The sequence below is a fragment of the Zea mays genome, chromosome 8, assembly GCF_902167145.1.
Source record: "Zea mays cultivar B73 chromosome 8, Zm-B73-REFERENCE-NAM-5.0, whole genome shotgun sequence".
Taxonomy (NCBI): domain Eukaryota; kingdom Viridiplantae; phylum Streptophyta; class Magnoliopsida; order Poales; family Poaceae; genus Zea; species Zea mays.
This window is the reverse complement of record NC_050103.1, coordinates 142,207,305-142,234,027: the sequence shown is the minus strand read 5'-3', so window position 1 is coordinate 142,234,027 and position 26,723 is coordinate 142,207,305. Positions and strand designations below refer to the sequence as shown.

The window sequence follows — 26,723 nt, the reverse complement described above, 5'->3', positions numbered from 1 at the left end:
CGAGTGTCGGCCACTTTGCTGAGTGCCTTTTGTCGAGCACTCGACAAAGAAGTCTTTGCCGAGCGCCGCACTCGGCAAAGTTTGGCTCTGGTAACAAGCCTCTTTACCGAGTGTAGGACACTCGGCACAGGACGACACTCGGCAAAGACAGGTTTGCCGAGAGTAAAACACTCGGCAAAGGTGGCGCTCGGCAAAGGGTCGTCAGCGACCGTCCTAAACCTGATGGTCGTCAGCCTTTGCCGAGAGCCAAGGTTTGGCACTCGGCAAAGCATATTTTTATTTTTTAGATTTTGTCTCCCAAACTTTTTGTGGTATGTTCCTACACTATGTAGACCTACATGTATCATTTGTGGACAATTATAGCAGAGTTTTCAATCGTTAGTAGATTTAGTTCGTTTATTTGAATTTATTCGGAAAATTCAGATTTGAACTGCAGGTCACTCGGAACTTAAAAACCGTGCATGCAAAAATGATATCCATGTTACTTAGCATAAGTTACGACCGATTCCAGGAGTGGACCGAAAACTTCGAGCAACATGCTCACTAAACATGCCCGTGAACTTGCCATCCACATGTTTAAAAATTGTATAAAACACAAACAAAGTCAGAAAATCATGAAACTTGTTCACGTGTCATGATATCATATGTAGAGGCTGTGATAAAAATTTGAAAAAGTTTCGAGAAAAATGTGATGCACTATGTGTAGAATCCTAAGAGATCCACATTGAAACTCTATGATTTCATGTGTAGTTCTCTTAGGTTTCTACACATAGTGTCTCACAACTTTCTCCAAACATTCTCAATTTTTTATCACAACCTCTACATATGATATCATGACACGTGGACAAGTTTCATGATTTTCTGACTTTGTTTGTGTTTTATACAATTTTTAAACAGCTGGATAGCAAGTTCACGGCCATGTTGAGTGAGCATGGTGCTCGAAGTTTCCGGTCCGCTCCTGAAATCGGTCGTAACTTGTGCTAAATAGAATGGGTATCATTTTTGTATGCACGGTTTCCCAAGTTTCAAGTGACTTGCAGTTCAAATCTGAATTTTCCGAAGAAATTCAAATAAACGAACTAAATCTAATAGTTATAAAAAACACTTTTATAATTGTAGCAAAATGGTACTTGTAGGTCTACATAGTGTAGGAACACACCACAAGAAGTTTGGTTGCCAAAAATAAAAAAAAATAAAGTATACTTTGTCGAGTGCTGTCCAGCTAGCACTCGGCAAAGACGGCTTTGCCGAGTGCCTGTCCGTTGGCACTCGGCAAAGTCTGTAGAACATAGCTTTGCCGAGTGCTGTACAGCTAGCACTCGGCAAAGCCGTCTTTACCGAGTGCCCGCGATCCGACACTCGGCAAAGTTTATTTTTAAATTTTAAAAAAAAATTTTGCCGAGTTCCGGATCGCGGGCACTCGGCAAAGAAGGTGACTAAACCACCCGCGCGCGGCCGGCTCTCTTCTTCCTTCTCCTTTCCTTCTCCTTTCACTTCCTTCTCTGCCTCACCGCCGCCACGCCCGCCACCTGCCCCACGCTCCGGCTCGCCGGCGGCGCCGCCCCACGCACCCGGCACGCCGCCGCCGACGAGCCGACCGTCGCCCGCCCCCGACGCGCCCGGCAAGCCGTCACCGGCCGCCCGCCCACGCGCCCGGCACGCCGCCGGCCGACCGTCGCCCGCCCCACGCCCCAAGCCGTAAAGATTTATTGAATTTATTAAATTTATGTTTGTTTATTTTCATATTATATTGTCATATGTTATTTAATTTATTAAATTTATGTGTGTTTATTGTTATATTATGTGTTTTATTAAATTTATACTACATGTTTATTGAATTTAGTGAGTTGATACTACATGTTTATATTATGTGTTTATAATGAATTTTGTGTGTTTATTGAATTTACTATGTGTGTTTATTAAATTTATACTGCATGTTTATTGAATTTAGGGAGTTTATAATATGTGTGTCAATTAGATATATTTGTGGATGTCGGTCATCGTGCTGTTAGTTTTATTTGCAGGTTTTGTAAACATCCCCATACAGGGGAGGTGCTGCCGAATTTTTTGTTGATAGGCTTGAGTTATTTTTTGCAGATGTCTTACATGTTATATTAAACTATAGTCGGTTATATATGTTATAGGATGGAGGACCGTGAGTGGATGTACACGGGCCGTAGAGGAAGGAACGATGTCACCACTGAATGGATTAGAAAGACCGATGATTTCGTGGAACGGGCATATGGCGAAGCTGCTAAGGGAGCGAGTCTAGTCCCATGCCCGTGCAGCAAATGTGCCAACCGGAAAAGAAAACCAAAGAAGGTCATGGTAGAACATATTTGGAAGAATGGATTTACGTCGGGCTATACTCGGTGGATATTTCATGGTGAAGCGCATCGTACGAGAGAGGAGGTGCTGAGACAACATGTCGAGGATTATGACGCGGATGCGGGGGTAGCGGATATGTTGAACGACTATCAGGAGGCACAGTACACGGGAGGATGTATGGATGATGAGCCAGAGCCGACTGCAAAGGCGTTCTACGACATGTTCGACGCGGCACAGAAGGCCCTGCACGGCCAGACAAAGGTTTCTCAACTGGATGCCATTGGGCGTGTAATGGCATTCAAGTCGCAGTACAGCATGAGTAGAGACGCATTCGATGGCTTGTTGACAGTTATTGGGAGCTTGCTTTCGGATGATCACGTTCTGCCAAAGAGCATGTACGAGGCACAGAAACTCCTTCGTGCACTCAAGATGACGTATGAGCATATTCATGCTTGTTCGAAGGGATGCGTGCTATTTAGGAAAGAATACGCGGAGGCAAAGTACTGTCCCAAGTGTACATCGTCTAGGTTCATGGAGGTAGACTCTGGTGATGGACAGAAGAGGCAGCTCGACATCCCCTTGACAATCCTACGGCACCTTCCGTTCATACCGAGGATCCAGCGTCTGTACATGACAGAGGAATCCGCGAAACAGATGACATGGCACAAAAATGGAAAACGATACAATCCTGACAAGATGGTGCACGCATCCGATGGTGAAACATGTAAACACTTTGATGTCATTCACCATGAGAAAGCCGAAGAGGCTCGTAATGTACGTGTTGCGTTGGCCACAGATGGGTTCAATCCCTATGGAATGAGCGCTGCCCCGTACACATGTTGGCCCGTGTTTGTTATCCCAATCAATCTCCCCCCTGGTGTGTGCTTTCAAAGGCAGAATATATTCGTGTCGTTGATAATTCCCGGACACCCGGGGAATAAAATGTGCGTGTACATGGAGCCTTTGATCGATGAATTGGTACATGCCTAGGAGGAAGGGGTATGGACGTATGACCGAGCTACGAAGACAAACTTCAGAATGCATGTTTGGTACCAGTACTTCATGCATGACTTACCGGCGTATGTGATATCTTTTGTTTGTGTGGATGGAATACAAAAAACAAATAAAAAAGGTACATACTGGTCACTTTGCCGAGTGTAACACTCGGCAAAGAGGTGCTTTGCCGAGTGTCAGGGTCATAACACTCGGCAAAGAGCAAAAACCTGGGCACCGGTTTAGGGACTTTGCTGAGTGTTATGTCTCTGGCACTCGGCAAAGAGGCACGCTTTGCCGAGTGCCGCGCAGAGCACTCAGCAAAGAACCTGACATGGGGACCCTCCCTGGCGGGCTCTTTGCCGAGTGTCCCAAGGGGCACTCGGCAAAGGTTGAATCTTTGCCGAGTGCTACTGGGTAGACACTCGGCAAAGTTAACTCCTTTGTCGAGTGTCATCCTTGACACTCGGCAAAGAAGCCGTCTCTGTTACCTCGTTGCCGTAACGACCACTTTTCTTTGTCGAGTGCTCCCTGGCACTCGGCAAACCTCTTTGCCGAGTACCCGAGAAAAAGTACTCGACAAAGAAGGCTTTATCGATGTACTGTTTGCCGAGCCTTCTTTGCCGAGTGCGACACTCGGCAAAGCCTTTGCCGAGTGTTTTTGGGGCTTTGCCGAGTGCTTCAGGCACTCGGCAAAGCGCACGTTTCCGGTAGTGGGAAGCACTTCAAGATTCGGATTGGGTGTTGGCGATGCAAGAGGAGCTCAACAATTTCACAAGGAATGAGGTATGGCATTTAGTTCCACATCCTAATCAAAATGTTGTAGGAACCAAATGGGTCTTCCGCAACAAGCAAGATGAGCATGGTGTGGTGACAAGGAACAAGGCACGACTTGTGGCTAAAGGGTATTCACAAGTCGAAGGTTTGGATTTTGGAGAAACCTATGCACCCGTAGCTAGGCTTGAGTCAATTCGTATATTACTTGCCTATGCTACTTACCATGGCTTTAAGCTTTACCAAATGGACGTGAAGAGTGCCTTCCTCAACAGACCTATCAAGGAAGAGGTCTATGTTGAGCAACCTCCCGGCTTTGAAGATAGTGAGTATCCTAACCACGTGTATAAACTCTCTAAGGCGCTTTATGGGCTCAAGCAAGCCCCAAGAGCATGGTATGAATGCCTAAGAGATTTTCTTATCACTAATGGATTCAAAGTCGGTAAAGCCGATCCTACTTTACTCACTAAAACCATTGAAAATGATTTGTTTGTATGCCAAATTTATGTTGATGATATCATATTTGGGTCTACTAACAAATCTATTTGTGAAGAGTTTAGTAGGATCATGATTCAAAAATTCGAGATGTCTATGATGGGGGAGTTAAAGTATTTCTTAGGATTTCAAGTCAAGCAACTCCAAGAGGGCACCTTCATCAGCCAAACAAAGTATATTCAAGATATTCTCACCAAGTTTGGAATGAAGGATGCCAAGCCCATCAAGACACCCATGGGAACCAATGGGCATCTCGACCTCGACACGGGAGGTAAATCCGTAGATCAAAAGGCATATCGGTCGATGATAGGTTCTTTACTCTATTTATGTGCATCTCGACTGGACATTATGCTTTATGTATGCATGTGTGCAAGGTTCCAAGCCGACCCTAAGGAAGTTCACCTTAGGGCCGTGAAGAGAATCTTGAGATATTTGGTTCAAACACCTAAGTTTGGTCTTTGGTACCCCAAGGGATCCTCATTTGATTTATTAAGATATTTCGATGCTGATTGGGCAGGGTGTAAGATTGATAGGAAGAGCACATCAGGGACTTGTCACTTTCTGGGAAGATCCCTGGTGTCTTGGGCGTCAAAGAAACAAAACTCAGTAGCTCTTTCTACCGCCGAAGCCGAGTACATTGCCGCAGGCCATTGTTGCGCGCAATTGCTTTGGATGAGGCAAAACCTTAGGGACTATGGCTACAAGTTTAGCAAAGTCCCACTCCTATGTGACAATGAGACTGCAATCCGCATGGCGGATAATCCCGTTGAACACAGCCGCACTAAGCACATAGCCATTCGGTATCACTTTCTGAGAGATCACCAACAAAAGGGGGATATCGAAATAGCCTATATAAACACCAAAGATCAATTGGCCTATATCTTTACCAAGCCTTTAGATGAGAAATCCTTTACCAAACTTAGGAATGAGCTAAATATTCTTGATTCTAGGAATTTTGATTGATGCTTTGCACACATAGCTCATTTATATACCTTTGATCATATCTCTTTTTATGTCTATGACTAATGTGTTTTCAAGTGTCATCTTATACTTAGTCATAGATATTGAAAGGGAAATGGAGTTTTCGGCAAAGAAGGCGCTTCCACTCAACTCTAATTGTATTTGCCGATACTCCGCATCGTTCTCCACTTTGGTATAATCTTCACTCATAGTTTTGTGTTTGCCAAAGGGGGAGAAAGTTTGAAAAAGGGCTTATATTTCACTCACAAGTATCCGTTTTTGGCGATTCATGCCAAAGGGGGAGAAAGTATGAGCCCAAAGTAAAAGGACCGCACCACCACCAAATTTTACAAAAAAATGAAGTTTTTTTCAAATTGAATATATTAATGTGTTCAAAAGGGGGAGAAAGTAGTATCTTCAAAACTTGCGAAACCCTCTTGAATACTAAGAGGAGAATTTCATTAAGGGGGAGTTTTGTTTAAATCAAAGGAAAAGCATTTGAAACAGGGGGAGAAAATTTCAAATCTTGAAAATGCTTCTTTCAATCTTATTCATGTACCTTTGACTATTTGCAAAATGTTCTTGAAAAGAATTTTACAAAGGATTTGCAAAAACAAAACTCGTGGTGCAAATGTGGTCCAAAATTTTAAATAAGAAGAAAACCATCCATGCACATCTATTGAAATAAGTATATTGGTTTCAATTCCAAGCAACCTTTGCACTTACATTATGCAAACTAGTTCAATTATGCACTTTTATATTTGCTTTGGTTTGTGTTGGCATCATTCACCAAAAAGGGGGAGATTGAAAGGGAAATAGGGTCAAACCTTTTCCAATATGAATTTTGGTGGTTGAATTGCCCAACACAAATTATTGGACTAACTAGTTTGCTCTAGAAAATATGTTCTACAGGTGCCAAAGGTTCACAACAAACCAATACAAAGATAAAAGAAAGGGTTCAAAACAAAGGAGCAAAGTATACCGAAGGCAGCCCTGGTCTGGCGCACCGGACTGTCCGGTGTGCCACCGGACAGTGTCCGGTGCACCAGGAAGATCGACGCTGAACTTGCCAGCTTCGGAAATTTGGGAGGCCGCTCCGCTATAATTCACCGGACTGTCCGGTGTAGCACCGGACTGTCCGGTGTGCTAGCGGAGCAACGGCTACTTCGCGCCAACGGTCGTCTGCAAAAGGCATTAAATGCGCTACAGTGCGCGCCTACGCGCGCAGAAGTCAGAGCAGGCGCCAGAAGGCGCACCGGACAATCTACAGGACCTGTCCGGTGCACCACCGGACTGTCTGGTGGCCACACAAGTCAGAGCTCCAACGGTCGAACCCTAACGGTTGGGTGACGTGGCTGGCGCACCGGACTGTCCGGTGCGCCCGTCGACAGAAGCCATCCCCAACGGCCATTTTGGTGGTTGGGGCTATAAATACCCCCAACCACCCCACATTCATTGCATCCAAGTTTTCAGCCTTCAAACCTCATACAAGAGCTATAGCATTCAATACAAGACACAAACAAAGAGATCAAATCCTCTCCCAAGTCCGGAATCACTCCAAACAAATCAGTGACTAGAGAGAGAGACTTTTTGTGTTCTTTTGAGCTCTTGCGCTTGGATTGCTTTTCTTCTTCCTCATTCTTGTTTCCACAACACTTGTAATCAAAACAAGAGACACCAATTGTGTGGTGGTCCTTGTAGTGGACTTAGTGTCCCATTTGATTGAGAAGAGAAGCTCACTCAGTCTAAGTGACTGTTTGAGAGAGGGAAAGGAGTGAAAGAGACCCGGTCTTTGTGACCACCTCAACGGGGAGTAGGTTCGCAAGAACCGAACCTCGGTAAAACAAATCACCGTGCCATCTATTCTTATTTGCTTGTGATTTGTTTTCGCCCTCTCTTTCGGACTCGTTTATATTTCTAACGCTAACCTCGGCTTGTAGTTGTGCTTAAGTTTATAATTTTCAGATTCCGCCTATTCACCCCCCTCTAGGCGACTTTCATCTATTCACCCCCTCTAGGCGACTTTCACCTCCAACAGGGGGAGTATGTCTTCTTCCATAAAAGGGGGAGAATACTTTTCTAGAGGGGGAGAGTTTTCTTTTAGGGGGAGCAATTCTTTTTAGAGGGCAAGTCTTAAATTGCTTCCTATATGCTTATCATGTCTTCTTTTCGGGGTTTGATTCCAAAGGGGGAGAATTTTATGGACCAAAGCAAGCCAAAGTAAATCAAATACCAAAACCACAAAAATTTAAAATTTTGATCTTACAAGTGGTTTCTTATGTTGGTTTCGGTTCCAAATAGGGAGTATGTGGATTATGGAGTTAGGGGGAGGTTTAAGTCCATAATATCACTCTATGGGGACATCGTGCATCCTAGCAAGTAGATTGCATATTTATATCAAGTATTTGTTATATTTGCTTGCTTTGGTTGTGTTGTCATCAATCACCAAAAAGGGGAGATTGTAAGAAAAATGGATCCCGTCCCATTTGATTAAGGATTTTGGTGGTTGATGATCAACATAACCGAGTGGACAAATGTTCTCCAAGTGCATGTGTTTTAAAGTTCACAGGATGCAAAGTGGATTGGACTAAGGCTCTAAGGATGCAATACCTCAAAAGACGACCTAAAAGACTCAAGGAAGATCAATAAATTCTCAGCAAATGTCCAAGACACAATGTAAGGAAAATGGACCCCGGGCCATTTGGCTAATTGAGTTTTGGTGTTTGATGAACAACACAATCCGTGAACTAATAAGTTTTCTAGTGTTTGTGTTTGTAGTTCACAGGATGCGAAGAGAATTGGACCAAGGCAATGAGGATGCAACACCTCAAAAGAAGACATAAAAAGATGCATAGGAGTCCAATGCTCAAGAACAAAGAAGCCCGAAGAAATCAGCGAAGAAAACCAAGACAAGGGCTGTCAGCCAGCGCCAGGTGGCGCACCGGACATCGGTGTCCGGTGTGCACCGGACTGTCCGGTGAGGCACCGGACAGTCTGCGCAGAGAGGCCGCAGAAAGGCGCTCTCTGGCTGTAGCACCGGACTGTCCGGTGTGCACCGGTCTGTCCGGTGTGCCAATGGGCAGAAAGGCAACGGTCGGATCCAACGGTCGACTGCTACAGGCGCCAACGGTCGGCTGACGTGGCGTGCACCGGACATCTACTGTTCAGTGTCCGGTGGTGCACCGGACTGTCCGGTGCACCCGACGACAGAAAGCTGCTGCTTTCTGTCCAACGGCTAGTTGAGGGTGTGGAGGCTATAAATACCACCCCAACCGGCCATCCTCTAGTGTGAGAGCCCAAGTAACATTCCAATACACATAGTGCATATCTCCAAGTGCTCAAACACCCAAGTGCTTAATAGAATCACTCGGTGATTAGCGTAGGTGCTTTGCGAAGTGCTTAGGTTAGTTAGACCGCTTTAGCGCTTGCTCTAGGTGAATCCTAGTTAGTTGAGTGAGTTTAGATAAACCTCACAACCCCTCGGCTCTTGCGCGAGCCGTTGTAATTGTACCGAGTGGGGCGAGAGTCTTGCGAGACCGTGACAACCGCGTTTGTGTCACGGCCGCCACCGTGTACCGGAGGGAACGAGGCCCGCGGCGTTTCGGCCGGAAGCTCGATAGTGGAGACGGCGGGGAGCGTCCGAGAGGAGCCGGAAGCGGAGCACCACTTGCGCGTGGAGAAGGCCCGCGGCTCTCTACGGAGTTACTCGACTGTGGTGCTTGGCCCTCGCGTGGGCTTCCCTTTGCGTAGGGGCACCAACGAGGATTAGTCGGGACCTTGCGCGGTTCCGGATACCTCGGTAAAAATACCGGCGTCATCCACAAGAGTTTGCTTCTCTACTTAGCTCTTTACATTCCGCATTTATATTAAGCATTTAAGTTTCAATCTTGTAGTCATACTTATTTAGTATAGATTGAAACTTAGCCTTTTGCGGTAGAGATAGCAACACTTAGACAAAACCTAGTTTGCACATTCTAGTTTTGATTACTTGCATAGGTTTTGCTCTAGGGATTTAATTGTGGCCTAGTTTAGTAAAAGTTTTAGAAGTCCTAATTCACCCCCCCCCCCTCTTAGGCGTCACCCGTTTCCTTCAATTGGTATCAGAGCCCGGTTTGGCTCATTTGAAACGCTTTAGCTTCACCGCTAAAAGAGCCGACGCTTTTTAGAGGAAGGGATGGATACCCATAGGCCACCACACTTTGACGGCACCAACTTCCCATATTATAGTGCTAGAATGGCTTGTTACCTAGAGGCCGTTGATCTAGGTGTTTGGAGAGTCACTCGTGACGGGATGAAACCCCTCAAGAATCCCGAGAAACCCACCACGAGTGAGGAAAAAGAAATCCATTTAAATGCTAGAGCCAAAAATTGCTTGTATGAATCTCTTAGCATGGATATTTTCAATCAAGTATTTACCCTGAAAACTGCTAATGAGATTTGGCTAAAATTGCATGAGCTCCATGACGGCACATCCAATGTCCGTGAGCAAAAACATTGCCTAGTCTTAAATGAGTATAATTCTTTTACTATGAAAGATGATGAGCTTGTTAGAGACATGTATTCTCGTTTGAATCTAATAATCAATGAGCTCAACTCTATTGGCATAAATAAGCTAGGTGATGCGGACATTGTGAGGAAGATTATCTCCCTGCTACCACAACAAAGATACGGGAGCATCATCACCATCCTTCATAACATGGAGGACTTGAGCAACATGACCCCGACCATCGTGATTGGGAAAATCGCGGCCTTTCAGATGTCGCAAAAAATGAGTCGGGGAGAGGAGCCAACTTCCTCAAAGCCATATGCTTTTGCATGTGATGAAAGGAAGGGCAAAAAGAAGGCTCCCACTCCAAGTTCCTCAAGCGAAGAAGAGGAAGAAGAAGAAAGTGATGATGATGAAGATAATCAGCCATGCACATCATCCTCCGAGGACGAAGAAACAATCCAACGCGTCGGAAAGGTAATGAGGATGATCCGCAAGATTAATCTAATGGGTGTGCCCCTGCAGGTCGAGGATCTTCTCTTTAACATTGACAGGAAAAAGCAAAGGAAGAGAGGATGCTTCGCATGTGGGGAGAAGGGCCACTTCAGGGACAACTGTCCAAATATGTCCAAACCCAAAAAGGAGAGGAGCAAAGGCAAGGCGCTAACAAGTGTTAGAACTTGGGATGATTCTTCAAGTGAAGATGAACCTCCAAGGACGCGTAGCCACCGGTCCTCATCACGCTCATCACGATCATCACACAAATGCCTTATGGCAAGAGGTAACAAAAGCATTCCATCCTCTAGTGATGAAAGTAGTAGTGATGATGAAGGTGAGGGAAAGCCCTCTGTAGATGAGCTTGCGGAAGCCGTAGAATTTTTCCAGGATGTTTGCACTAAGCAAAAAGCTCAACTTAAAACTTTGAAAAATAAGTTGATTAGCTCCCAAAATGATTATAAAGGTTTGCTAGAAAAATTTGAAACTTTTGCAAACTTAAATAGTGAGCTGTCAACTAAAATTGAGCTATTAGAATCTAGTGCTCCATCCACTGCTACCGATGATAGCCTTATTAAAAAGAATGAAAAACTTAAGGCTAAGTTAGCTAGCTCCCAAGAAGCTATTGAAAATTTGCTAGAGAAAATGGAAATTCTTAGCATACACAATAATGAGCTAACTACTAAGCTAGAAAACATTGGTAGCACCCCAGCAGCATCTTTAGTTGAAATACCTGAAATAATTAAGAAAGATGCTTCTACTTCCTGCTTTGATTTAATTGATGATTCTAACTCCTGCAACCAAGTCGTTGTTGAGAATATTGTTGTAGAGAAATGTTCGGATGAGGTTGCAAAGGAAAATGAACAATTAAAGCAAGAAGTGGCTCGCCTTGGAAAGGCTTTGGATGACAAGAAAGGCAAAGCCAAACAAATCCGACCTCCACAGGATAACACCACTGCGGGAGTGAACAAGCCTGTAGAGGGAGAAACCGTGATTTGTAGGCTATGCCACATGGAAGGCCACAAGTCTTTCCAATGCAAGGTGATGACCAGGGATAATCAAAGGCAAAAGCTCAAGCAAAAGCCATCAGGCAAAATCTCCAGCACCTACATCAAAAAGGTGAACAAAAAGGATGCTACACCATATTTGATCAAGAAGAAAAAGAATGGAAAGGTGATAGCAATCAAGGCCAACAAGCAAGGCAACAAAGGAAAGGGGGCCAAACGCATCTGGGTGCCAAAGGAAATAATTTCAACCATGAAAAGCACCAAGAAGGTTTGGATCCCAAAAGGGAAGTGAGTGGACCGAAGGTCTGCGGGAAATTTGGAGACTTGGCAAAGTTGGGATGTATATCATGGGATACATCATATTGGATCAAGTTTATTGCCAAGTGGGTTAGTGAAAATTTTGGACCCAAATTTCCCACCCATGACTAAGGTAACTAGATTTATTGTATCTCTTGTTTTTAGATATGCGTATCTATTTACCTTGTATCTAGTTTACCTTTCTTGCCTAGTATTACATTTGTTATTTACCTTTGTTTAAAATTATGCATACTAGGTGAATCATATGGTAGGATTGCTTGTTTTAAATTCATACACTTAAGCAAACCTACATGGCTTAAAATATTTATTTAAGCACGACACATAGCTTCTATATCACTCCATAGTAAATGATGCATCAATTGAAAATTTTGATTTCTACAAGTTGTATCATTTAACTTATATGTGCCAAAGTTCGGATTATAGATAATTTGCCCCTCTTGATATCAAATCAAAGTGCATGTCTCCAACAAGTATTCAAAACTTGTATGCACATCTTCAGGGGGAGGTTACTCTATAATCTAATACTTTGAGACTAACACCTTTTCAAGTCTATTTCATGTGATAGTCTCATTGTAAGGAAAATGAGGTCCCCGGAGAAAGACAACAATCTTCCACTGCAAAATCTCCAAGAACTCTCATGTCTCTCAAGCTCGCCATTGGTCTTCAATTGGTATCTTTTGAGACTACTTTCAGTATCATTTACATGTCTTCTCCAATATTTGATTAGACTATATTTCATATCATATGCTTCCATGTTGCTAAAAATGCATAAGTAGTTAACTCATATTCTGTTACCTATGCATAAGGGAAGTTAGTCTTTTCAAATCATGTCTTGCACCTCTAATTTTCACATGCTTTTTCCTAAGTAGAGGATCTCTGTCAGGGGGAGTATTTCTTCATCTCTAAAGGGGGGAGAAAAACTCTTTCTAAAGGAGAATACTCATTTAGGGGGAGTAATCTTTTGAGGAACTCCTACAAGTGGTATCTTTCATGACTTAATTTAATATCCTTCTAGTGATATCATTTGATACAATTCTTGTTGAGGGCAAGCTTTTATTTACTTCCTACATGCTTTTAATGTCTTCCTTTTCGGTGGTTGATGCCAAAGGGGGAGAAGTTTAGGGACCAAAGCAATGAAAACTATATCAAACACCAAACACCACCAATTTAAAATTTTATATCTATAAATGGCTTTTCAAGTGGTTTTGGTTATTTGGTCCAAAAATAGGAAGTAAGTGAATTATGGAGTTAGGGGGAGGCTTAAGTCCATAATATCACATTGTGGGGACAATCATGTATCCTAGCAAGTAGATTGCATATTTTCATTCAAATACTTGTATTATTTGCTTGCTTTGGTTGTGTTGTCATCAATCACCAAAAAGGGGGAGATTGTAAGGAAAATGGACCCCGGGCCATTTGGCTAATTGAGTTTTGGTGTTTGATGAACAACACAATCCGTGAACTAATAAGTTTTCTAGTGTTTGTGTTTGTAGTTCACAGGATGCGAAGAGAATTGGACCAAGGCAATGAGGATGCAACACCTCAAAAGAAGACATAAAAAGATGCATAGGAGTCCAATGCTCAAGAACAAAGAAGCCCGAAGAAATCAGCGAAGAAAACCAAGACAAGGGCTGTCAGCCAGCGCCAGGTGGCGCACCGGACATCGGTGTCCGGTGTGCACCGGACTGTCCGGTGAGGCACCGGACAGTCTGCGCAGAGAGGCCGCAGAAAGGCGCTCTCTGGCTGTAGCACCGGACTGTCCGGTGTGCACCGGTCTGTCCGGTGTGCCAATGGGCAGAAAGGCAACGGTCGGATCCAACGGTCGACTGCTACAGGCGCCAACGGTCGGCTGACGTGGCGTGCACCGGACATCTACTGTTCAGTGTCCGGTGGTGCACCGGACTGTCCGGTGCACCCGACGACAGAAAGCTGCTGCTTTCTGTCCAACGGCTAGTTGAGGGTGTGGAGGCTATAAATACCACCCCAACCGGCCATCCTCTAGTGTGAGAGCCCAAGTAACATTCCAATACACATAGTGCATATCTCCAAGTGCTCAAACACCCAAGTGCTTAATAGAATCACTCGGTGATTAGCGTAGGTGCTTTGCGAAGTGCTTAGGTTAGTTAGACCGCTTTAGCGCTTGCTCTAGGTGAATCCTAGTTAGTTGAGTGAGTTTAGATAAACCTCACAACCCCTCGGCTCTTGCGCGAGCCGTTGTAATTGTACCGAGTGGGGCGAGAGTCTTGCGAGACCGTGACAACCGCGTTTGTGTCACGGCCGCCACCGTGTACCGGAGGGAACGAGGCCCGCGGCGTTTCGGCCGGAAGCTCGATAGTGGAGACGGCGGGGAGCGTCCGAGAGGAGCCGGAAGCGGAGCACCACTTGCGCGTGGAGAAGGCCCGCGGCTCTCTACGGAGTTACTCGACTGTGGTGCTTGGCCCTCGCGTGGGCTTCCCTTTGCGTAGGGGCACCAACGAGGATTAGTCGGGACCTTGCGCGGTTCCGGATACCTCGGTAAAAATACCGGCGTCATCCACAAGAGTTTGCTTCTCTACTTAGCTCTTTACATTCCGCATTTATATTAAGCATTTAAGTTTCAATCTTGTAGTCATACTTATTTAGTATAGATTGAAACTTAGCCTTTTGCGGTAGAGATAGCAACACTTAGACAAAACCTAGTTTGCACATTCTAGTTTTGATTACTTGCATAGGTTTTGCTCTAGGGATTTAATTGTGGCCTAGTTTAGTAAAAGTTTTAGAAGTCCTAATTCACCCCCCCCCCCTCTTAGGCGTCACCCGTTTCCTACACACAATACCAAAAGAAGCCCAAGCAAAAGAGAGAAGAAATCCTAAGATGGGATGTGAGCATGTGCACTGGTGGTGCACTGGAGGCTCACTGGACAGTCCGGTGTCAACCGTGAACTGTCCGAAGCACTAGCAATCAGAAGCCCAATGACTAGTTCCTGGTGGTACCTTGGAGGAGAGCCACCAGACAGTCTAGTGTGAAAGCTGACAACATCAATGACTACTTTTCCAACGGCCACTTTATGGCTAGTCACACCGGACAGTCCGGTGTGACACATAGAGCATAGTTTTTTTTCCTTTAACGACTATTTTAAGTTGGGGCCTATAAATACTTCACCCAACCGGCCATTTGGTGGTGTTGGAGCCCAAGCAACAAATCCCAAGCATAGACACACATTTACAAGTGCTCCATCACACAAGTGCTAAATAGAATCACTCGGTGATTAGTTTAGGTGTTTTGTGAAGTGCTTAGGCTAGTTAGACCGCTATTGCGCTTGCTCTAGGTGTATTCCTAGTTGTGTGAGTGAGGTTATCAAAACCCACAAAACCCCTCGGATTGGAATTGTTAGGACCAAAACTTAGGTTGTAAAACTCCTTTTGCGATTGAGATAGCGACACTTAAGCAAAGCCTATTTTTGTTCTAAAGATTTATTTGTGGCCTTGTTTAGAGATAGTTTTTAGAAGTCCTAATTTCTCCCTCCCTTATTAGGCATCACTTTTTCCTATATGCACCATTCGAACTATATCTAAAATCAGTACCAAATAATGTTAATCCTAAACTATATCTAAAAGTACTAGCAAATAATATTAGTCTAAATAATTATGTTGATCATCAATTCTAAAACTTTATTTTAAATATGTCAACATCTATTTTTCTTATATCACTAATAACTTTTTATAATCTAAGTGGTTGAATAGTTTAGAAGGGCTATAAAATACCCTCCTGTTCTAAATTCTAAAACGTTTTGGTTTTAAGTACGTTGTTTTTATTATATATTTAAATATATTGTGTATCTAAGTAGATTTTATAATTTAAAACATAGGTGTATTATAAGTGGAGGTATTAGGACCATTTTAAGCTTTTTATATGGTTTGCATCTTATTTTAGCTTTATTCAAACATGGCCTAAGAAACACATTGCACTTCTGCAACGCATCTTAGATCGCATAATGTTGCAATATCCTGGACAATCAGCTATATTTTTCCCTGTTAAATAAGAAAACCAATTGTAGCTTGCAAAGTTTGCTCCCATTATTCTCCTTTCCAAAGCCTCTTAACCATCATATGATCAACATTTGTTTCTGCCTTTTTTTAGTTTACATGAATGATTAGCCAGAAAACCATGAAACTTCGACCAGCAACATAAACTCCACACCACATTACGGCCAAAAACCCCTGAGGCCTTTAGCCCCAGCCATGCACAACAACTTTGCATCATCCTAATTCAACATTTCACCATACAACTTTGGTTATTTAAAGTGTAGTTGTCAGATGGTACTCAACAATCAACATACCACACAATATATATATATATATATATATATATATATATATATATATATATATATATATATATATATATATATATATATATATATATATATATATATATATAAAAGCCCCCAAACCATCATAATACAGAACATACAGAGGAAAACTTACTTAGTCATCCAATATCTAACTGGAATGGTTTGTCATAGCATCAATGGAAATATAATACTAAACTTAATTGGACAAAGCAAAACTAGAAAACCTATGACATAAAACAAAGCAACACCTAAAAGAAAATTTATTAGAGCTGCTGGAACCGACACAATTATTTATATTACAAAAGAAGGGAGAAACTTCATCCTATGCATGGATCTGATCACCCCCATCCATCAATAATAGGCACAGTATTATTATAGTTATCATTACTACCAACTGATCCCACTAAACTGATTGAATACTGTACAAAAAGAACAAAATCTGCACACTTATCCATTCCACTATGCAATAACTTCCTCAACTCGCCAATGAAACTGGCACTGGTCTTCACGTCACAACAAATCTGATGCACACAAGCTTGCAAACGAAGGCGAACAAATTTCCAGCAAAAATTATGCCATCTCAATTGGCAGGCAAGCTCAATCTTTTGAGCTATCCTTCACAACTGAAGTGGGCTCTGGTAAAGTTGGCAGCGCGACACACCCAGAGGAACCATCAACAAAAGACCACTCATCTTTTGCAGTAACAAGATTTTCAGGAACCTTGGGTGCTTGTTTTAACAGCCAATGAATGCTTACCGCTGCTCATTTCTCTGTTCTTCACCAAATCTTTGGTTACAGCACTGGAGGATGTACTTGCTGCTTCTGTTTTCAGAAAGAGGCAAACAACAGCACAATCATCAGTTTTTGATGTGGGGTACCGTGTCCTCCATGCCCTGTGAGCCGATTCAACCAGAAATCGAGCTGCTGAGGCCTGTGAAGGAGCATTGCTGATGATGCTAACAGCTTCAGCATTGGAAAGCACATCCCACACCTACAGCCAACAAAGAGAACCTGTTCTTAACAACTTCCAATTCTACAAGTATAAAGCAACCAATGTTTGAGTTACTCCGTTCTCACCCCGTCAGTCGCCAGCACAACAAATTCATCCTTATCCGTGATGCGATGGTAGAAAACATCAGGCATAGAAATTATTCCATATTTCTTCAGACAGAAGTCTCCAAATGATCTTGCCATGGCCAACCCTGGCAAGTTGAAAGTTGGAAGCCACACACGAACAACGTCTGGTTCATCTGGAAGAGAAAATACTCTGCCACTTTGTTGCCTAATTCGTTCTGCTTCACCTGTAAATGATTCATTTTTCTTTATTTTCGGTAGTATCTACAAATCATAACACCAAAGTTATTTCATGCAAACAAAATTACACAATAAAAGAAAAAACAACCAGTTGATATGTTCTTTCATCATGATTTTACACAAGCACTATGTAACATATGCCCATCTATAACTAACACATCAGTGCAAGAAGTTTCAAGAAAACTGTTTTTAGAGATGTTCCTTTGCAGAAGAGTAGGATGGTTATAAAACAGGGTCCATTTTTATATATGTATATACAAGATAAAATTATGTCATCATGTGGGCCTAACAACTTCATTCCGGAAGTATAGGAGTAGCTAGAAACCAACAACATTTCATTGGATGGAGTAATTTTGAAGAACTTGCATGTTTCCTTATTCGGGAAACTATGCTGCAACTTTAGGCAATGTAAAATATTGACATTCCAAAAAAATATGGAAGTGTCATAGTGGCAGAAAGTATACACTATCATGATTTACATGTCAAAATTGAAGTTAGAAGACATAAGCCATACAATGATTATTTGATATTGCAAAAGGGCCTCTAGCTGAGTTGGTTAGGTGGTATGAGTAACACTTCTCAGGTCCTGGGCTCGACTCCCTGTGGGAGCGAATTTCAGGTTGTGGTAAAGAAAATCCCCTCGTCTGTCTCACGCCAAAGCACGGGTCTAAAGCCCGGTCTCGGTCGTGGTCGTTCTCACATGAGTTACAGTGCTGCTCTGTATGGGTGGGGCAGGGGTTCGGGGTTTTCTCGACCTGTGTGAGGCCTTTTTCTTAATACAATGCATGGGGATTGTCTTAACCCCACAGGTCGAGTTTTTTTTATTATTTGATACTTATCTTGCAAGGAGGTCAATAGTTAATGAGATCCAAAGGGCATTTAGGCCTCTTAACTAAGGCCTTGTTTGAATGCATAAGAGCTAATAGTTGGCTACTAAAATTAGCTAGAGACATCAAAACAACCCAACTAATAGTTCAATTATTAGCTGTTTTTAGCTTGAGACATCCAAACACCCCCAACTAATAGTCCAACTAACTATTAGCCCAACTAACTATTAGCTACACCCTCAAATACCTATTATTTCATTAGCTGACTCAACCCAGCTAAAATCAGCTAATAGTTAGCCAGCTAATTCCACCAACAACTTTTTAGCCAGCTGACTATTAGCTCTAGTATATTCAAACAAGCTCTAAGTTTATATATGTTATTCTCAGCATCATGACCCAGTCCAAATAAGCGATTTTAAGATTTAAATATTTAATGCACGAGAAGGTCATCACTCATTACAAAGTCCCTTGCCCAAAAGAAGTGAAAAAGGGAAAATCACATAGTTGAGAATACGGATCAATTTAACAATAAATATTACATTGTATTAATTTTCTTTCATAAATATCCTTTAACATGTGTATCATGAAATAGTTTCCTAAAAAACCTAGGTACGTGCACCTATTTTAGAAGTCTCTCTGAATTAGTTACTATACTTGTTGCAAAACTGTAAAACTCATATTCACTGTTCAGAATTAAAAAAAAAACTCGTAAAGTTAAGACGACCAATCCACGGAATGCCTTATAATAGCATAGAATATCATATTGATGCAGGAACCATTAGTTACGAACTGCATATAGCAATAAACAGAAAAGAATGAAGCAAAAATCCATCATATAGTAGACTTATAAAATAGCACAATACATGAAAATGAAACATACTCGGGATACTAGGTTTGAGGTCCACTGTCAGCTGAAGAGCAACTAGCTGATTATGTTCACCTCTTGTGCCCAAGACAGCTCTAGAATCTCCCAAGTTGCCAATTATAAGATTTTGTCCCTGTAGAAAAAGCAAGATAAATGGGTTGGATTAAAAACTAACTGCATCTTACAGTGACTAAAGGACATCATACAAGAAAACTATTGTTTTACCAAACACAATAGAAGCTCTACCTGCTTGATTACTGTGACTGCTGTTGTACCACTGAATTCACAATCAATATTTCTATGTGCCTTCAGATCCCTGTCCATCACATAAAACGCCTGCAAGAATGAAGCCCTCAGTGCTGTGAAAAATTCTGGGTACTCGCCATTCTCTTCATTTCCAGGGGAAGCATCAGTATCTTCAACCCTGTGTTCGGTTGCAACTCCTTTAGTAGTCCCACTCTTGACATCGCTAGTAGAAATCTCTTTGAATTCACCCTTCCCTAAATTTGCACTCAACTTTACAGGGAGAAGATCTCTGACCCTCTTGGCAACCAAATGGCCGTTTGGTCCATGGCCATCAAAAACTCCACAAAAAATGGTATCATCCTTTGAACCAAAATTCTGCAAGTAGAGAAAAAAAACATTATTATTGGAACCAACTACATGATACATGTTTCAAAATATATACTCAATGTGGGAAATGGAGACTGGAAGATCATTTTGTTTGTACTTTATAATCAAGTGCTCACTCCATTCTTTTTTATTTGTCGTGGTTTAGTTCAAAAATGAACTAGCGGGCTACAAATATTCGAGAACGGAGGTAGTAGTAATTAAGAAGCCTAGATAGTCCCTCCACAGTCATCGTGTACACACACCAAGAAAGTGCAAATTGCTAACTTTTTTCTAAAAAAAAGCTAACTAGAAATCCATGAATATGGCATGCTAGAACCAGTTACTCACTTTCACATGATTAAAGCAGGGGGTAGAGAGTGGAAATATATTACAATAGTAAGACTTATTTCCCTCAATGGACGACAATTTCCAAATGGCAATGTGTGCAATGAGCTGTGTTATTTTACCAGCTGAATCTTCAGAATGCAATGGTTCATGTGGTAACGTGACAGCCACAGCAACAAACAGAAAATATAGTAATTTAAGCTTCAGTGATCTGTGAAGAATATTCTAATGAAACCCAGACCGAAAGAGATAAGGACAACTTATGTGCCGTCAACAGATAGATAGACAAAATCAGTATAACCGTGAAGTAACAAAATCTAAATCTAAAGAGACAAGAATGCCTTATGTGGACAGATAGTACCAAACTAACTTAATGAGAAGAACATAAGCAAATGGGAATGGCAGGGGTCAACTGTTCAACTCAAGGAGCACACGAAGCAGATAAGATCGTCCATATGTGGAAGCCTAAGGATAAGGAAGAGACTAATGTGGAGTCCCTCCCTTCCCTACGTACAGGTTACTCCATCAGGAAAGCAAATACTAAGCTCCGATTAAACTAGTACTGGGTAAAAGACTATACCGGCAATATCCAGTGGCAATCCATGTGAAGAAAGAGGAAGAGAAGACGAATCAAATTGGTATTCTAAGACAGATGGTGGGAGGTCAGGCAGGTATTCTACGAGGAGATGACACATGTATGCCCTGCGTCAAAGTTTAAATCTTTCGTTGTCTTCGCCAGCTCAAGCATTACGCATTAAGGACTAATTAAAAATCACAAAAGTCCAGGCAGTCCTTTTGCACGTTAACATCACACATGACACATCTGGCCAAAGCATAGCTCAACAAAACATGAAAATGTTTCGTGTGCGCCGTTGTATCGGAACATGCTTCTAGAGCATCCGCGAAACGAGTTTCACTTTCACATCCCACAGACGAATCGGCGGAACAGAGATCAAGCAATCGGGATTCGGGAAGATGGAAAAAAACTAAAAACGAAATTATTTACTGGACGCGGGAAATGCTGTTGATGGTATCAACTGTACCTCCCAGACCACCATGGCGTCCTGATTGACACCCTTCCTGCCCTGCATGGTGTAGAGCGACGCGGCTGCGGATGCGGATGCGCCGTTTCCCGCGATGCGGCCCGAGGGAGCGTCGGCGTGGCGGTCGTCGGCGGACCCCCCGCCACGGGGGCGGCGGCGGCGGATCGAGTGCACGGCCCGCCTGTGCTGCGCGGGCGGCGGGGCCGCGTTGACGCTCAGAGCCCCGAGGAGGCACTCGAGGAGCTCTACGCAACAGCCGCCGGAGCCGGCACGGGAGGCCTCCGCAGACGGCGGCGCCACGGCCTCAGCGAAGCGCGCGGCGACGGCGATCGCTAGTAGCTTCTGCTGTGCCTGCCCCGGGCCGCAGCCCGAGCGCCGGCGGCCACCAACGCCGCCGGCCCGCCTTCCCGCCGCAACGGCCACCATCGCCAGAAACTCGCAGGAGTGGCTGGCTCCTTGCAACCTGCTCCTGCGAGCGAGGTACTTGGAGACGCCGCGGCTCGGATCTTGGGAAAGGGGATGAGGTCGTCGGACAGAGAGGTATAGGTAGGTGGACGTGGCCGCGACGAGGCAAGCACAGCGCAGGGCGTGAAGGGCGCGAGCGCGCGACGCGGTCCTGGTCGTGGCAGGGGCGAATAAACGAGAGGGGCCACGGAACGAAAGGTTGAGAGCAGCTGTATAGTACAAACAAGGACGACGCGAGAGTGGCAGCAAGCAACAACCACAATACAAGCTCACTGTTTATACGCCGTGCTTTCAGACACTGTGTAGTGGACCTTCTCCATGTCGAATCGTAGAAAGCGGTGTGGGATGGGCAAGGACAAGGGAATCAATATAGAAGTCCGAGGCCGGTCCAATAATATTAACGATTCATTTAGATCATATGAATTAACAGTGGTTCGATCGCTAAGATTCCATTATAGATTTTGAAAAGGATTGAATTGGTTAGAAAGCGATGCAATTTTGATGTTTTCTGTTTGATTTGTAAGGAATTTGTTTGTACTAATTCAGAGGGTGACACAACACACAGAGGTTACACACCTGGCGGCATACACATCAGATGCGATGGTCGCATGCTGTGGTCAGGCTCGATGGTGGTTGGCCCAGCGCTTCCTAGGTTTGCAGCTCGGCATGATTGGCTGTCGTATACAATCGAATCCGAATGTTATATTTACTATTTTTGAACTTAAATTTGGACCACGAAACAGATGTCTAGATACCTTAGATTCGAGATTTTATTCAACTATTTATTCAAATTATATATTATCAAATTCAACTTATATGGATATAATTTTAACAATAAGGTCATGTTTGTTTTCTCTCCTAAATCCATTGGGATTGACACCAGAATAAATCCATTGCTAGTCAAAATCCTCTACAATCTACTTCAATACACCTAATCCACATGGTTTCTATATAAATCGAACAAGAACTAAGTGATTTCTTGGAGCGTATGCGGCAGCTCTGTCTACGACTACTAAAGTAGTACTATGGACGAGATGTCGAAGCCCCAATTCACAGGTGATAGGACCTTAGAGTCAACTAAAGAGGAATGTATAGTAGTTCCTAAAACTAATTGTGTTGGGTGACTAAAATAAATGTGTAACACACAAAATCCATCACATTAAAGCAACATAACCTAATTTAGTGGTTTTTGTTAGAACAATGTTTATGTTTTCAATTAATGAAAATGGGGCTATAAACAAAGTTAATAAATTTTTAGTAGATAAAGTTTTGCAAAGTGTTTGATGCATTCATTTTAGAGTATTTATTTTGTTTGAATTGATTTTCAAATTCAAATTATCGATTTAATTTGGTGTGGAAACTGTTTTTTATAAAATATAATAGTTGTTCAAAATAATTTCTTTGGAAAACATGTATTTTATTATGTTCTTAATATTCTGAATTTTATCTGATATATATATATATATATTTGATTTTATAAACTAAAAGGAAAGGGAAAAAGAAAATGCTCGCTCGGCTCGGCATTTTGTCCTAGCCTGCCTCCACACTTTCGGCGCAGTTGGCCCGTGCCACGCGCCCTCCATCTGCTACTGACAAATGAGGCCCACCTGTTAGGACCATCTCCTTGCTCATGCCCACGTTGTGTGTTGCGGCGCCGTGTCCCCGCACACACGGCTGCTTTCGTTCGCTCTCTGCATGCTGTAGTCGTTTCACACTCACTCCTGGATTCAAAATGAAGTGGAAACCCCACCCGCGCTACAGTTACCCCCACCATCGTCGCCACCACATTCCCTCCCCATCGTTACTCCGGCGAGTAATTAAACGCCATTGATGTCGCCTCGGCTCTCCCACTCGGCCCAATAAGTAGCACCCCGCGCTCCCGCTTCCACCCGCACCTCCATCCACTCAACTATGCCCTCACTTGGTCTCTATCCATGCATGCTGAAAGGAAATGGCCTCAACATTTCCTATAATCGATTTTGGTGTTTGATGACCATCACAAACCTTATGGACTAACCAGGTCGCCTAGTTGATCTTGTTCACAGGTGCATAAAGTTCATATACACATACAAAGAAAAAGACCTTGGGGGAATTCTACAACTTTGGAACAAAACAGACTTGCTGCAGCCTGAGGTGCATCGAACTATCCGGTGTGCACCGGACAGTGTCTAGTGCCCTGGCTAGAGCACTACGCAAACTGTCCACTCCCGGGAATTCTCAGCGCTCCTCCACTAAAATTCACCGGACTGCCCGTTGTGCACCGGACTGTCCAGTGAGACATGAGCAATGGTCATATTTGCCCAACGGTCGACTGCAGTTGACTGCGCCGCAGTCTGAGCGTCAAAAGTTAGAAGACAGTCTGTGATGTCAAATCGCACTGGACTGTCCAGTGCACCAAAAGGACAGACGACTTCAACAGTCAACAGCTCCAAACCCCAACGGTCGGCTGACGTGGCACACACCGGACAGTGAATAGTGTTGTGCCCGATGTGCCACCGGACTATCCGGTTTGCCCATCGACAGAGAAGTCAGCCAACGGCTAGAATAGTGGTTGGGGCTATAAATACCCCCCAACCACCTCCATTCAAGTCATCCAAAATTTCCACTCTCAACACTCAATACAAGAGCAAAGAATACACTTCAAAGACACATTCAAAGCCTTCAATCGTCTACAAGTTCCAAAATCAAGTCATGTGATTAAAAGTGTTTAGTGACTTGAGAGAGGGTGATTTGTGTTTCTTTTGTTGCTCTTGTTGCTTGGTTGCTTTCTTCTTTGCCTTCTAATCTTTCCACGTAATTTGTAAAGCAAGCAAGAGACACCTAAGTGTGCGGTGATCCTTGTGAGGTCTTTGTGACCCAAGAGATTAAGAAGAAACACTCGACCGGTCTAGGTGACGATTGAGAGAGGGAAAGGGTTGAAATAGACCCGACCTTTGTGGCCTCCTCAACGAGAAGTAGGTTCATTGGAACCAAACCTCAGGAAACAAATCGTCGTATTCATTTGTCTTGATCATCACCATTCGATTTGTTTCTTCCCTCTCCTCTCTCTCTCTCTAAAGTTCTCTTACTCACATTGTTTTGAGTTTGCTCCCAAAGTTATCTGCATTGATTGAGCAACTCATTGCAAGGAAGAACTATCTTTCGCACTCCGAATTCACTATTATTTATTTCTAACCCCAACCCCGGGGTAAAGTGTGTGTTCAAAGTTTATAATTTTTTGGTTTCACCTATTCACCCCCTCTATGCAACTTTTAATTGGTATCAGAGCCCGGTACTTCATTAGAGTCTAACAACTCGAAGTGATGTCTAGAACACGCCAAAAGGGAGATGGTCACCAGAGAAAAGCTCGGATCTTCGGGAAAGAAGATCGAAGAAAGGACTCCATCAAAGGAGGCCGGCGACAAGCACAAGGAGCACAAGGAAGAATCCGTCGGCTCCATCAAGTCACATAAGAAGGGTGACAAGAAGAAAAAGAAAATGAAGAAGGTGGTCTACTACGAGACCGATTCTTCCTCACCCTCAACCTCCGGTGCCGAGTCTACATCTTCTAAGTGCCAAGAGCGCAAGAAGTATTGAAAGTCACCTAGAGGGGTGGATAGGCGGAAACTGAAATGTACAACTTTAAACACACTACAAGCCAGGGTTAGCGTTTAGAATAAAAGTTAAGTCCGGGAGAGAGGGGAAAACAAATCAACCAAGAATATAAAGCGGATGACACGATGATTTGTTTTATCGAGGTTCGGTTCTTTAGAACCTAGTCCCCGTTGAGGTGGTCACAAAGACCGGGTCTCTTTCAACCCTTTCCCTCTCTCAAACGGTCACTTAGATTGAGTGAGCTTTCTCCTTAATCAAACGGGTCACTTAGACCCCACAAGGACCACCACACACTTGGTGTCTCTTGCTTTGATAACAAGTCACTTAGAGAACAAGAATGAGGAAGAAGAAAGCCAACCAAGCAACAAGAGCAACAAAGAAACACAAGAACGATCCTCTCACAAGTCCTAAAGACTAGAATTGAATTGGGGACTTTGATCGGATCGATGGCTTTGATTTGTGTCTTGGAGTGTTGTGTTTTGCTCTTGTATTGAATGGAGTGTGATGAATGCTTGGATGGTTGGAGTGGAGGTGGTTGTGGGGTATTTATAGCCCCCAACCACCAATTCAACTGTTGGGGGTGGCTGATGTCGATGGGCGCACCGGACAGTCCGGTGTGCCAGCCACGTCACCCAACTGTTAGGGTTTGGGCAGTTTCGACCGTTGGAGCTTTGTCTTCTCGTGGCACCGGATAGTCCGGTGCCGCACCGGATGTGCATTGTCCGGTGCGCCTCTGGCGGCTGCTCTGACTCTGCGCGCACTGTTCTTCACTGTTCATCTGACTTCACCGCTTTTGCAGACGACCGTTGCGCGAAGTAGTCGTTGCTCCGCTGGTGCACCGGACAGTCCGGTGGCACACCGGACAGTCCGGTGAATTATAGCGGAGCGGTGCTTCTGAAACCCGAAGGTGGCAAGTTCAGAGTCGTACGGCCCTGGTGCACCGGACAGTCCGGTGCGCCAGACCAGGGTATTCTTCGATTTCTTTTGAACCCTAACTTGATCTTTTTATTGGTTTGTGATGAACCTTTAGCACCTGTAGAATATATAATCTAAAGCAAACTAGTTAGTCCAATTATTTGTGTTGGGCATTCAACCACCAAAATCATTTATGGGAAAAGGTTAAATCCTATTTCCCTTTCAATCTCCCCCTTTTTGGTGATTGATGGCAACATAAACCAAAGCAAATATATAAGTGCAGAACTGAACTAGTTTGCATAAGGTAAGTGCAAAGGTTGCTTGGAATTAAACCAATTTATAGTTCTACTAGATATGCATGGTTGGTTTCTTTTATTTAACATTTTGGACCACATTTGCACCACTTGTTTTGTTTTTGCAAATTCTTTTGGAAAATCTTTTCAAAGTCTTTTTGCAAATAGTCAAAGGTATATGAGTAAGATTTCGAGAAGCATTTCCAAGATTTGAAAATTTCTCCCCCTGTTTCAAATGCTTTTCCTTTGACTTAAACAAA

At 43.4% G+C, this 26,723-nt stretch overlaps 1 protein-coding gene across 1 annotated transcript; it reads right to left on the bottom strand.

Annotated features, from left to right (window-relative positions):
* Positions 1 to 16,306: 16,306 nt before the first annotated feature.
* Positions 16,307 to 21,837, bottom strand: LOC100281394 (uncharacterized). Its single transcript, NM_001367351.1, has 5 exons — positions 21,197 to 21,837; positions 19,443 to 19,817; positions 19,212 to 19,329; positions 17,268 to 17,491; positions 16,307 to 17,181 (listed from the first exon to the last, which is right to left on the bottom strand). Exons 1-5 carry the CDS (start codon positions 21,620 to 21,622, stop codon positions 16,903 to 16,905), a joined length of 1,422 nt encoding a protein of 473 aa, NP_001354280.1. The 5' UTR covers positions 21,623 to 21,837; the 3' UTR covers positions 16,307 to 16,902.
* Positions 21,838 to 26,723: the final 4,886 nt, after the last annotated feature.

Coding starts and splice junctions, on each gene's coding strand:
- LOC100281394 (NM_001367351.1), bottom strand. CDS start 21,622: ATGGTGGCCGTTGCGGCGGGAAGGCGGGCCGGCGGCGTTGGTGGCCGC. Junction 19,818..21,196: donor ACGCCATGGTGGTCTGGGAG/GTACAGTTGATA, acceptor CTCTACTTGCAG/AATTTTGGTTCAAAGGATGA. Junction 19,330..19,442: donor CAGTCACAGTAATCAAGCAG/GTAGAGCTTCTA, acceptor CTTTTTCTACAG/GGACAAAATCTTATAATTGG.